Here is a 12,407-nt window from a genome sequence, read left to right as displayed (position 1 = left end):
ATAAATTTAAAATCTTATAAAAGAGAAAGAGAGAAAAAAATGTAGCACGAAAAATTAGTAATTAAGACGGCGATTAAGTATACACGTTTCGTAAGAGGAAAGAGATTAAATAGGATGAAGGAAGGACCTGAATTGAGGGGAAACATAAAGCTATCCCGTGGGATTCAAGGAACAAGTCTACATCTAAAGCGCGCAAATACAATCGCGATCCTTCCTCTCGCAATCTTTCGGCGAAGAGGCAATTTCGGAGAACGGAAAGGGGATCTTAACGGTTAATCTTACTAATCTTCAACGATTGTTCCAACCTCTGACAGCAAGGCTGCACGATGATCGGTCGAAACCGCGGTCTAACGTTATCACGAATCTGTCAGTCGTGAACGATGTCGGATACAAAATATATTCGTTATCATCTTTATATTTTTTTATTGATAAATATTTTTATAAGCATAAGTAGATCAGCTAATGATGTTGCAAAGATGTATATTTTAACGAGATATCGTTGTTTTGTAATTTTGCACCGATTCTGATTACGTCGAAAAAAATAGCGGTGACGTATATTGACGCAAAAGATAACATGCAGTCGTAAATTAGCACATGAGTGCATCAAATAACGCCTGTCATTGGTCAAGATACTGTTGGAGCAACTTTAGATGTGCTAGACATTCATCAATTATATGCGACGCAAAATATACATTTTTCATGTACAATTGCTTTAATAATACTGCTTGTTACAGTATAATTGTATAGAGTCGCACTCTTATTTTATTATTCTACTTTAAAAAAATAATAATCTATGAAAATAATATAAGTAGATTAAATACAAGATCAATTGTGCGGCAAGTCAAAGTGTATCGCATTGAATTTCGTAACTCGCAGAACTGATAAACACATTTTGTAACACTATTTTTCGAACCCCAGCAGAGATGCATTTATCGAAAAACTAAGAAAGATTGTAGTGTAGTTATCGTCAAGTCGTTGTGACACATCAACTCATGATACGAATATTGAAAACTTTTAAGTAAGAGACTAGCATTAATTTTATCATATAATTATTCTTGAGATACTATAATTATTACAGTTTTAGCTAAAAAAATTTTTAAAGCGCTTTTTTTATATTACTATCATACTAATTTCACACAAAAATCATTAACAGATTTTAATCTCTGTTTTAATTATTAAACTAAAACAAGAATTCTGTCATTCGATTGTAATAACAATGACTTTAAGTAATCTGTATTGTGTGTTAATTTGAATGTATATCACCGTATGCATGATGTAACACTCGAGATAAATACGTTTACATAAGATAGTTCAAAAAAACAGACGCTCAAACACCGGTTTAAAAAAAGAATTAATTAAAATTTGAATTCTTTCTTTAAATTAGATTAATTAAATGTTTTATTATATTATTTGTAAAATTATATATATGTAGAGCGTCGTAAAAATAAGCGCCATGTTTTTCTCGTGAAAAACTCGACACTGAATTCATTCTAGTATTAATAATGCGTATTTCTGAGACACTCTATATAACGCCGAGACCCACTTGTGAACCGGTCAGATACAGTAAGGAGATCTATTCAAGCGGTAACAGTCAGTCAATAAATACAGAGGTTTCTATTCTCGTGCCGTCTTATCACAAACCTTAGTCTTAACTGCTTAAGAAAATTAACTTTGTGCTAATTATAAATTTTTTATCCAAACTTTAAAACTTTGTGCAGATTTCTCAATAGAACCATGTCCACGGACGTGCGAGGAGTTATATTGTCTGGCTCTCAATTGGCAAAGTGAGTAATATTCATTTGTTCTGCGTAGTTGTTTCAAACTCGCGAAAGAAAGATATCGATCGATTAATCTCAGTAATAGCATCGCGCTTACAACAAACGTATGAATTTCACATTGAAGATATTGAGAGAAACATTTAAAAGAATACTTGATGACATTTACAAAGAACGCATAATTATTTAACACATGCAAAAACAAAATATTAAATAACATAAGTGTCTATAAAGATAAAGATAAGATGTATATGTGTTAACTCAGACGTTAGGTATAAAATTAAAGTTTCAAGAAGAAATATCTTGCAATAAAAAACAATAGTTTAAGTTTCAATAATTGCTTAAGTTTTCTGAACTCTTTACGACTATCATGCAAAAAAATTCGTATCTTGTACACATTTCTATTGTAATTTTCTTATATAATTGGTTATTTGCGATTATTATAAAAAGATATATTAATGCTTTGCATTAATATCGTTTATTTTGTGAGGTTATGATGTTCATGTGGAATTCCACGTCCATTCATCTCACACGTGTAAAATTATAGTTCTTTATCAAGCAATATAATCACACATATAGCCAACTGTACGCTTGCGCGCGCGCAAAATAAACGCGTACTGCGTACACTGTATAACATAAATACAAATATGAAAGAATATAAAAAACCTTAATCATTATTATATAAATTATTATATATAAAAAATTTCTTTTCAATACTATTTCTTATTAAAAAAAAAAAAAACTTTATTTTTCGTGGATTTATGTGATCTATTTCTGCATTTACCGAACGCGTATGTAACAAAACTTTGCAGGGAAATTCGCGAGGGGCTGATCAAAGATGTGAACGTCTTAAAAGAAAAGTTACCTGGATTCTCACCTAGCCTGGCTATCGTTCAGGTGGGCGCGCGGGAGGATTCAAATGTCTATATAAAAAACAAAGCTAATGCTGCCCGGGAAATAGGAATCGATATTCGACATTTGCAACTTCCCAACACTATCACAGAAATGGAACTCATCAATGAGGTTACCAAGCTGAACGTTAATCCAAATGTTCACGGAATTATTGTACAAATGCCGCTCGACAGTGTCAATAAAATTAATTCTAACCTGATTACCGATTTGGTATCGCCGGAAAAGGATGTCGACGGGTAAATATATATATATACATGTTTATTTTATATACACACAGACTATCTCCAAAATATACAGATTGCTAAAGTTAGAAACACGTGTCTTACTAATCACTTAATCTTAAGAATGAGAAATCATTTTCTCTAACAATGTGTGTAACATATGTATGTTCAAAATACATATTATGAAAGAGTAACACATCGAAATTTCATGACGCATTGAACAGCGATAAGAGCGATAATAAAAAAAATTGTGCCCTTTGACACATCGCGCTGCGATAGGAAATACAGATCTATATTTGAAGAAATACATTACGTAGAGGAAAACTTTGAAGTAACTTACCATTCTAACAAACATTTTGAAAAGAACAAAACATCTGTATAAAATATATTTATCCTGTCTGACAAAATATATATTAATTATAATTTTCGAATTTCAGATTAAATACTGTTAATGAAGGCCGAGCTGCGATCGGTGATACGTCGGGATTTGTGCCGTGCACTCCGAATGGCTGCATCGAGTTAATTAAAAAGTACGTTATTTTTGTTAAATTTTAGACGCGCGGTAAAAGAACATTTCTCTTCTTATTACGCAATTATTATTAAACTGAAAAAAAAAACTTTTAGAAGCGGCGTGCCAATTGCCGGTGCTCGAGCCGTTGTTTTAGGAAGAAGCAAGATTGTCGGCACGCCAGCTTCCGAATTATTAAAGATGCACAATGCTACGGTAACAATTTGCCACTCGAGAACAAAAAATCTTCCTGATGTTGTAAGCAATCATTTTAGTCCCCGAATTCTTTCGATTTATATAAACAATAAGATAAAATAATATACATATAAGCAAAAACTACGATTAAAATTGAAAAAAAATTCTAGGTACGCGAAGCTGATATCTTAGTTGTGGCTATAGGAAAACCCGAATTTGTTAAAGGCGATTGGATTAAACCGGGCGCCGTCGTTATCGATTGCGGTATCACCTCCGTACCAGGTATATAGCTTCTTTAAATTAAACATCCGTTACACATATCATCCTTTCTTAAGTTTCTTTCCTCCTCCATTCCTTTCTCTATATGTAACACGACAGAAGACCATACGTTTCCGCTCATGCAATCCAAAGATTATGGGACGTCTAGAAAGGGAAAGAGCATAGAAAAACATGATAAGTCACATCATTAGTTTTTTAGTTCAAGTTCAGTCGCGTTCGGATACGTGCGTCACACGGACCGCGAGTGTAGTTCTACAATAACACACGAGTACACTTAAAAGCAATTATCTTTTGTTATTTCGATTTTTTATTAATAAATATGCACACTTATGTTGCAACGATAAGTATTGCAACGTCAAGGAACATATTTCAGATTCTACGAAGAAAAGCGGACAGCGTTTGGTGGGCGACGTGGACTTTAAAGAAGCTGTCAAAGTAGCATCGTACATCACTCCGGTACCGGGCGGCGTCGGGCCGATGACGGTAGCGATGTTGATGAAGAACACCGTGATATCCGCGCAAAGAATGGCACAGAAACTCCTCAACACCCAATGGAACCTACGGCCTCTCAAAATAAACCCTGTGAAGCCTGTATCGAGCGATATCGTTATTTCTCGAAGTCAGGAGCCAAAACCGATCGCTACACTAGCCGATGAGATCGGACTGATGCCGAACGAGTTCAGTCCTTACGGTAGCAAGAAAGCCAAGATCGGTCTCAGTGTGCTGCAACGATTGAAAAATCAACAGAACGGCAAGCTGGTCGTGGTGGCGGGTATCACGCCGACACCGTTCGGTGAGGGTAAGAGCACAACCACTCTCGGGTTAGTGCAGGCACTGACGGCGCACAAAGGCAAGAATTCGATCGCTACCCTAAGACAACCTAGTCAAGGACCTACGTTCGGAGTCAAAGGCGGGGCTGCCGGAGGTGGATATTCACAAGTACGGCAGAAAATTTTTTTCTTAAACAGTAAAACTATCGAATGTGAATGTAAAATCGTGAAGACTATGTGATAATTGTCAATTTTTGTAAAAAATTATTGATCGTTGACTTAACTAGCATATCGGACTGTTTTGCTTAGGTAATTCCTATGGAGGAGTTCAATCTTCATTTAACCGGTGATATTCACGCCGTTACCGCCGCGAATAATCTACTGGCGGCGCAGATCGATGCGCGATATTTCCACGAATCGACGCAGAACGACAAGGCTCTTTACGATCGGTTGGTGCCGACTATCAAGGGCGTCAGGCAGTTTTCGAAAATTCAGTTAAGACGATTGCAAAAACTGGGTATCACGAAAACCGATCCGAACACGTTAACGGAAGAGGAACAGAGTCGATTTGCAAGGTTGAATATTGATCCAGAGAACGTTACGTGGACGCGAGGTGCGACATAAAAGCTTATAAGACGTTTCTTATAAAAAAACGTACTCAAAATTGTTCTTTTTTTTTTTTGCTATAGCGGTGGATACCAACGATCGATACTTGCGGAAGATCACCATTGGTCAGAGTCCAACCGAGAAGGGCTTGACGAGAGAAACGTCGTTTCGTATTTCCGTTGGCTCGGAAATAATGGCGATCCTCGCGTTGGCGACCAGCGTCGACGATATGAAAGAGCGACTTGGCAACATCGTCGTCGCATTTAGCAAAAGCGGCGAGCCTTTGACCGCTGAAGACTTTGTTAGTACAATTACGAGATTGCGCGTCAAATAAAATATTTAAAAGATACATTTGTTACTCTCAAAAAAAATTATTAATTATTTCGAACATTTATACACGATTTGCGACAACGTTTGTATCTTCACAATCGCGCGATATAATTCCGCCGCTTGTTTAAATATCTGTTAATCTTTAGGGCATGACAGGGGCAATGGCGATTCTGCTGAAAGATGCCATAGAACCGACACTTATGCAATCATTGGAAGGTACACCGGTAATGATACACGCTGGACCGTTTGCCAACATAGCCCACGGTTGTTCATCCATTATCGCTGATGCCATTGCTCTAAAATTAGTCGGACCGGAAGGTATAGTAATTACGGAAGCCGGTTTCGGATCGGATATCGGTATGGAAAAGTTCTTCGACATCAAATGTCGCACTTCTGGACACGTGCCGAGCGCGGTTGTGCTCGTAGCGACCGTCAGAGCGTTGAAAATGCACGGCGGTGGACCGCCAGTTACAACAGGGTCTCCTTTGAAGAAGGAATATCTCGAAGAAAATCTCGATCTTATTTCAAAAGGCGCCGAAAATCTAAAGAAGCACATCAGCAACGGTTTGAAATTTGGCGTGCCCGTAGTTGTTGCCATTAACGTTCACAAGTGAGTTTCTTTTATTTTGTCGAATAAATTGTATCTTAAAAAATAGTCGTCAAAAATTGTGACACTAATTTCTCTGAAGCACGGATACTCAAGCGGAACTGGACCTCGTTAAACGTCTAGCACTCGAGAGTGGTGCAAGTGACGCTGTGATATGCACCCATTGGGCAGAAGGTGGCCTAGGTGCTTTAAAACTTGCTGATGCATTGACAGCCGCTACAGAAAAACCTAACAACTTCCATCTATTGTACAATCTTGATAGCAGTATTGAGGACAAAATCAATAAAATCGCTAAGGAAATGTATGGCGCTGGCCAAGTCGTTCTCGCGGAAAAGGTAAACAAATATTTTGTTTTTTTTTTTTCACAAAACAATATAAAAATTTCTCATAAGAAAAACCAACGCGCTGTATTACACAAAACTTATATCATCTTGTGTTCACGATTGTAATGTATAATTTTTTCTATTCGGGTATTACAGGTGCAGAAAAAGATCGAAGAATATAACAAATTGGGATATAACAAATTGCCGCTATGCATGGCAAAAACATCGAATTCGTTAACCGGAGATCCGTCTATCAAAGGCGCACCGACCGGTTTTACTCTCAATATTACGGACATATTCGTTTCCGTAGGCGCCGGATTTGTCGTTCCTATGGTGGGAGAGGTGAGGAAAAAGAATGAACAAATTTGTTTTCGTTAATTGTTCAATTGTGAAAACTGAATCGGTTAAATAATTCTCTTTGCTGATTTTACATTTCAGATTATGATGATACCTGGACTTTCGACTAGACCATGCATCTACGATATGGATCTGAATAGTGAAACGAACGAGATAGAAGGTCTGTTTTGAAAACAGACATTTATTTTTTTCTGAAGAAAATGAATTTTGTACGCAACAATTTGTATGTTAAAATATAAACAGTTAACAATAAATATTTTTCTACTCAAAATTCTTATTTATTTTTTGTACACAGTATATGCATGAATAACACATTTGAAATAAACACGCATATCGTAATTACATAAATCTTAATTTACTCGTGCGCACATTGTGATAGAAAATATTAATTATTGTTCAAATAACACATATGCGCATTGGAGGAGAGATAATTTATTTTACTTTGACAATAGCGCGAAACTTTGCCGATCGCGATCTCGGGTTTGTCTCGATTTCTTCATCTGTGGGCGTCAAAACATGTTTGTGCATCATTTTCCAAGGTGGTTGCACCAACGTTTCGACTTCCTCTTTATCAAAGACTTTAGCGTAATTCGCGTATCTTAAAGCCACAGTATTAGCCATGTTATCTTTTATGTTACCAGAGATGTGTCTCTTGATTATGGTATCTTCGAGCGAGTGAAAAGAGATCGTTATCAAACGGCCGTGAAGTTTCAGATACATTTGCGCGAGAAGTACGCCGTAATTGATTTCATTTAATTCGTTATTGACAAAAATCCTAAGTGCTTGAAACGTTTTTGTGGCAGAGTGCGCAAATCTACCGAGACTGTCCCTTCTGATTTCACCATCCAAAGTGGACTCGATCAGCAGAGCCAGTTCTTTTGTCGTTTCTAACTTTCTAAACATATATCTCGCCTCGACAATAGCACGCGCGATTTTTTTGGCACGCTTCTCTTGCCCATAAGTTTTTATAATGCGGATCAAATCCTCTTCCGTCGATCTTTCTAAAACATCAGCAGCGGTAGGCTGTTCCGGGTATCGAAAACCGTCCATTCTCATATCTAACGGCCCGTCTTTTGATAACGAAAACCCTCTCTCTGCCACGTCAAATTGCATTGATGAGCAACCGAAATCAAACAAAAAGCCATCTATACTATTTGTCTTTACATTGTGTTCTTTCAATAATTGAGGTAACTCGGAAAATCTACCTAACAAAGGAATTATTTTATCCGGATATTTCTTTGACAATTCTTGCGCATAGTTGTAAGCTACTGGATCTCTGTCTAACGCAAATATTTTTATGTCAGATGACTGTTTTAAAAGTCTAATAGAGTGCCCACCAGAACCAAATGTCATATCTACATATGTCTTGCCTGCTGATGGCTCCATGTAAGACAATACTTCCTGTGCCATAACAGGCACATGAGAAGAATTGTTGTTACCAAAGGAGACATCATTATCTAGACTATATTCTCTAATTGAGCCTATCAAGTTACCGTTTGCACATACTAATGTATGTGTCTTGTTCGTAAAACATCTTTTCCTGACAAACTTATTTACAACACATCTAAGCATAATTCTAATCATCATTAACAAATCTTTTTATCCTTCCATATACTCTGCTAACAAAATTCTTATCTTCCTCTTTAAGAACCTCTAACATTTCTGGAGTCAGCACCATGTTACATTGTTCCCTGTTCAATCCGCTTGCAGTGCTCAGCAAAGAGCGTTTGTAAATCTGCCCATGATAGTCGGACGATATTCTTTTCAAACTTGCGTAATATCGATTGCACAGTTCTGGATCCAGTTGAGCTGCTTCACCTTTTGCAAAAGCAATCTTGATCTGATCACGAATGTGTTGTCCCAAATCACTAAAATTCATTCGATTATAAACCATAAATATCTAGAAAGAACCTTTAAGTATTATTTTGAGCAATCCAAATACAAATGGACAAACACCGTGTTTTGTTTTAGTTATTAAAACCAAGACGTAAAAAAGCATTCTAACCTGATATTTTTAGAAGCACATGTTCTGATATGATCAACATTGAATCATTGTGAAACTTAAAACTTACATATATATAAAAATAATCTAGCTTTCCCCACCATTTTGTAATATAATTACCTGCCAACTTTAGATTTGTCCAGTGGCCAAGACTCCAACAATTTTATAAAATTTTTGTAATTACCGGCCATAACGATACGCAGACCTAATTTTAAGTGACGTGCAGAGATCTGTGTACTCGATATTAAGCAAGTTTGTAAAATCTATCTTACCGACTGTTTGTTTCTCTATTGACGGTAAGTATTCGAGAAAATGTTTTTATCATTGCTCAAAAGTACAACCGAAGATAAGACTGAAAGCTGCCGGGGAGCCCATGTCCACGGGTGGTGCACATTGGAACTACGCAGCCATGTCCACGAGCAAGCTGTCGGTATGTATCACCCGTGGACATGCTCTAGCTTAAGCCTGTTCTACATTAATCGCAAGCGCAAACGCAGGGAACAGATCTGGTAGAATTGACTAATCGTATTGATCAAATCAGCCAATTGACCAGCGTGATTGGTCAATTCTACGAGATCTATACCTTGCGTTTGAGCTTGCAATCAATGTAGAACGGGCTTTATGAGCCTGGTCGTTCTCAGTCTTCTCTCTCGACGAATTCGATTGGATGCACTAGTGCGCACTGAGTGCGTCTTCTTTCAATGTGTTGTAGAATATTTCAGTGTTGGTATTTTACTAAACACTGAAAGAGGACGCACTCAGTGCGCACTAGTGCATCCAATCGAATTCGTCGTCTGGTATGGCCTTGACCGCTCTTAGGTCCGAATTTTGTCTCCGATTTCAAATTTCAGCTCTCAGGGTGCGATTCCACATAAGTTTTATGATGGAATTGCACTCTGAGAGCTCTGAAATTTAAGATCGAAGACGAGATCTAAGATTTGAGAAAAACGACTATACGTATATGAATTCGGACCTCTGTCCTTTTCTCTGATCGTCGCGACGCGCGTTTGCCGCGCATGCTCGTTGCGAGAAATCGGTGTCGCAAGGTGTACTGACTGTTGCACATCTATACTTACCGATGCGTCTGTGGTTTTGGAGAAGGTGCAAACGCTACGCTATCGCAAGCAGAGATGCCGAATCGTGCAGGACAACGCATCGAGAGTATCGAAGAGTATCCCTACCTCCTCGAAACTCTCGTACGCGTACAAGCGAGAGCAGCACGCGAACGCTAATTTTCTCTCGAATGCTGCACGATCTGGCATCTCTGATGTGCCACGCAAGTGGTCGTTGATCTGCCATCGCTGATGGTTGCTCGTGACGAGCGCGAGGAACCGTCGTTTACCCCTGGTGTTGTTGAACTTCTACGATTTCTTCCGTGACTTGATGTTTCAAAATGGCGATGGTAAAACTTGAGAACTGTGTCAGACTTGAATATACGAAAGAAAATAGATAGCACGGAAGCGTTTTCTCTCGCTAAAGGTGACCTTGAAATATAGTACATAGGTACCGAAATATTCACGATTTTATTCTTAAAAAAATTGCAATATATATATATAGTTGTAACGTGACAAATGTATGGTGAGATGAAATATACACACATGATTGAATACGTACTTATTTTCAGATTATGTACTTTTGTATATTTAACATTATGTTAAATATATTGAAACCGCAATATCCTGCGCAAATGATCTCCTGCGTGAAATCCATAACCTTCCAAATGCTCTTCCTGCTTAGGTAACTCTAACCTCTGTATTGATAAACTATATAAACGTAAGAATTACAATTCAAACCTCAAGCTATACTGTGCTAGTGTATGTGGACAAAATTTATTACAAACAATTATAACAAATTTGTTCAGATTTTGTTTTATGGAACTGTATAATAATTTGTGTGCCATTTGATCTTTTGTCAATTTATATAATTTGGATGAATATTTATTTAATACAATTAAGTATAAAAATGTAAAACATTCAGCATTTGCGCAAGTTGTAAAAACATGAAGCAAAGTATATTACTGAATTTGCAATAATAACAAAAATACACGCGTTTCTCCGTCAAAAATTGTTAGGTTAGGTTAGGTTAGGATTTATTGTAATACGCCAAATTTGATACTGTGTTGTAATGATTTAGTTATTTCAGTTGTGTTTTAAAACGTGATAACATTTTTGTGTAATCAAATTTTTGACTTCTGGTACTAAACATTCTACTCTTAAATATCTTTATATCTCATACTCTTTTGATAATCAAACACTAAAATATAATAACGGAACTGTCTGAAATCCGTTTCAAAAATTTTGAATAAAATTTGTATTTTTAACTATATACTCATATATATTAATATTTTTTTTATGTATGTTTATACTTTAATTTCGTATATTATTGTCAATATCTAATCTTCGTATCGTAGAACGTGCAGCTGCAACAAACCAGCAGCATATGGTGGTGTCATCATTTGTCATTTAAATTTAAATGGCTGCTGTGCGCGCATCAGACGTAATTTAAATGGACGCGGCGCTGACACAAAAATCAGGTGGTCGCCAGTGCTTGTGTGTGTACGTACATGAATGTTTGACTTCACATCTAAAACGAATTCTTTATCGCAATACCAAAATAGTCATTTTATCATGGAGCGATCATTTACGAACACAAGAATGACAACATTTTGAACAAGATACTTTAAGAATCGTTCGAGGCAATGCGATCTTTTTCGAAATTTAGTGAAAAAACAATGGAACTAGTTTTCCGCGAAGTGATATATCGATGAGCGTAATAATATCGAGCTTGATTCACAAAATTTTTTCGATTTAATCTCTCTCGATCATTTCTTGTCGCGAATGACAATAACAAAAGTACATTGTGAAGTTTTCAAACGGGTTTGTCGCGTGAATGTTTGTCGCGAGATACACCGACATTTTTGCAAAAAACAAGAGAGTCGGTGTGTAACGCGCACTATTACCGCGCACACGATTCGCGACAACGAAAACGCTCATTGGACGAGCTCGGAACGAAGCGTGCGATTGGCAGCGTTCACGCACACTACGACAAAAATCACGGTTTCATATTCGACGTGAGATCGTCGCACGTCGTTGCAGAACCCAGCGCTTCGGCCATAGAAATACGCCTTTGGTTTTTCCCTCCAATATCAATTATAATCCCAGTAACGCAACTTTTTACGAAAACTAAAGGCACGGTCAATGTTACGTTACAAAAAAACGACATGATGCAAAGCTAACCGATATCTTGACCAAAAGTTATATTGTTCAACGATGTTTTGTTTTTAAAAGTGCAAAACTGCAACACTGCGACTGAAGAAATTGTTTAAAATAAATGTTTTACCTGTCATTTAGGTATCTACATGGTTTTTAGGTATCTTCGGAACTTCATTTCTAACTTTCTTATTCTCTCAGCTTTCGGGTGAGGCTGAGAGAACGGAGGAATGTGTCGGGGCACTCGGAACGCATTGATACGATTATGGTCGCCCAGTGGTTGCCGGGCAAAGCGGCGCGAGGGCCGGGACAA

At 37.3% G+C, this 12,407-nt stretch overlaps 2 protein-coding genes across 4 annotated transcripts; one reads left to right on the top strand and one right to left on the bottom strand.

Moving 5' to 3' along the window:
* The first annotated feature begins 977 nt into the window (after positions 1–977).
* On the top strand, positions 978–7,148 carry LOC109852088 (C-1-tetrahydrofolate synthase, cytoplasmic). Of its 3 annotated transcripts, none has more exons than XM_020422921.1 (13): positions 978–1,018; positions 1,719–1,784; positions 2,588–2,923; positions 3,346–3,438; positions 3,533–3,674; positions 3,782–3,893; positions 4,264–4,829; positions 4,970–5,273; positions 5,350–5,567; positions 5,743–6,206; positions 6,286–6,538; positions 6,683–6,868; positions 6,965–7,148. In XM_020422921.1, exons 1-13 carry the CDS (start codon positions 993–995, stop codon positions 7,052–7,054), a joined length of 2,856 nt encoding a protein of 951 aa, XP_020278510.1. In that variant the 5' UTR covers positions 978–992; the 3' UTR covers positions 7,055–7,148. The 3 variants fall into 3 exon arrangements, with proteins under 3 accessions (XP_020278510.1, XP_020278511.1, XP_020278512.1); XM_020422922.1 differs by lacking the exon at positions 978–1,018 and adding an exon at positions 1,529–1,610; XM_020422923.1 differs by lacking the exon at positions 978–1,018 and adding an exon at positions 1,567–1,584.
* Positions 7,138–9,117, bottom strand: LOC109852090 (probable methyltransferase-like protein 15 homolog). The gene is made up of 2 exons (XM_020422924.1): positions 9,006–9,117; positions 7,138–8,751 (listed from the first exon to the last, which is right to left on the bottom strand). Exon 2 carries the CDS (start codon positions 8,468–8,470, stop codon positions 7,316–7,318), a length of 1,155 nt encoding a protein of 384 aa, XP_020278513.1. The 5' UTR covers positions 8,471–8,751; positions 9,006–9,117; the 3' UTR covers positions 7,138–7,315.
* Between the last annotated feature and the right edge of the window lie 3,290 nt (positions 9,118–12,407).

This window comes from Pseudomyrmex gracilis, unplaced genomic scaffold (assembly GCF_002006095.1).
Source record: "Pseudomyrmex gracilis isolate BER0280 unplaced genomic scaffold, ASM200609v1 scaffold_24, whole genome shotgun sequence".
Lineage (NCBI taxonomy): Eukaryota > Metazoa > Arthropoda > Insecta > Hymenoptera > Formicidae > Pseudomyrmex > Pseudomyrmex gracilis.
The sequence above is the reverse complement of the archived record's forward strand: the minus strand, read 5'-3'. Positions and strand labels throughout refer to the sequence as shown.

Coding starts and splice junctions, on each gene's coding strand:
- LOC109852088 (XM_020422921.1), top strand. CDS start 993: ATGATACGAATATTGAAAACTTTTAA. Junction 1,785..2,587: donor TCTGGCTCTCAATTGGCAAA/GTGAGTAATATT, acceptor AAAACTTTGCAG/GGAAATTCGCGAGGGGCTGA. Junction 3,439..3,532: donor TGCATCGAGTTAATTAAAAA/GTACGTTATTTT, acceptor AAAAACTTTTAG/AAGCGGCGTGCCAATTGCCG.
- LOC109852090 (XM_020422924.1), bottom strand. CDS start 8,470: ATGATGATTAGAATTATGCTTAGATGTGTTGTAAATAAGTTTGTCAGG.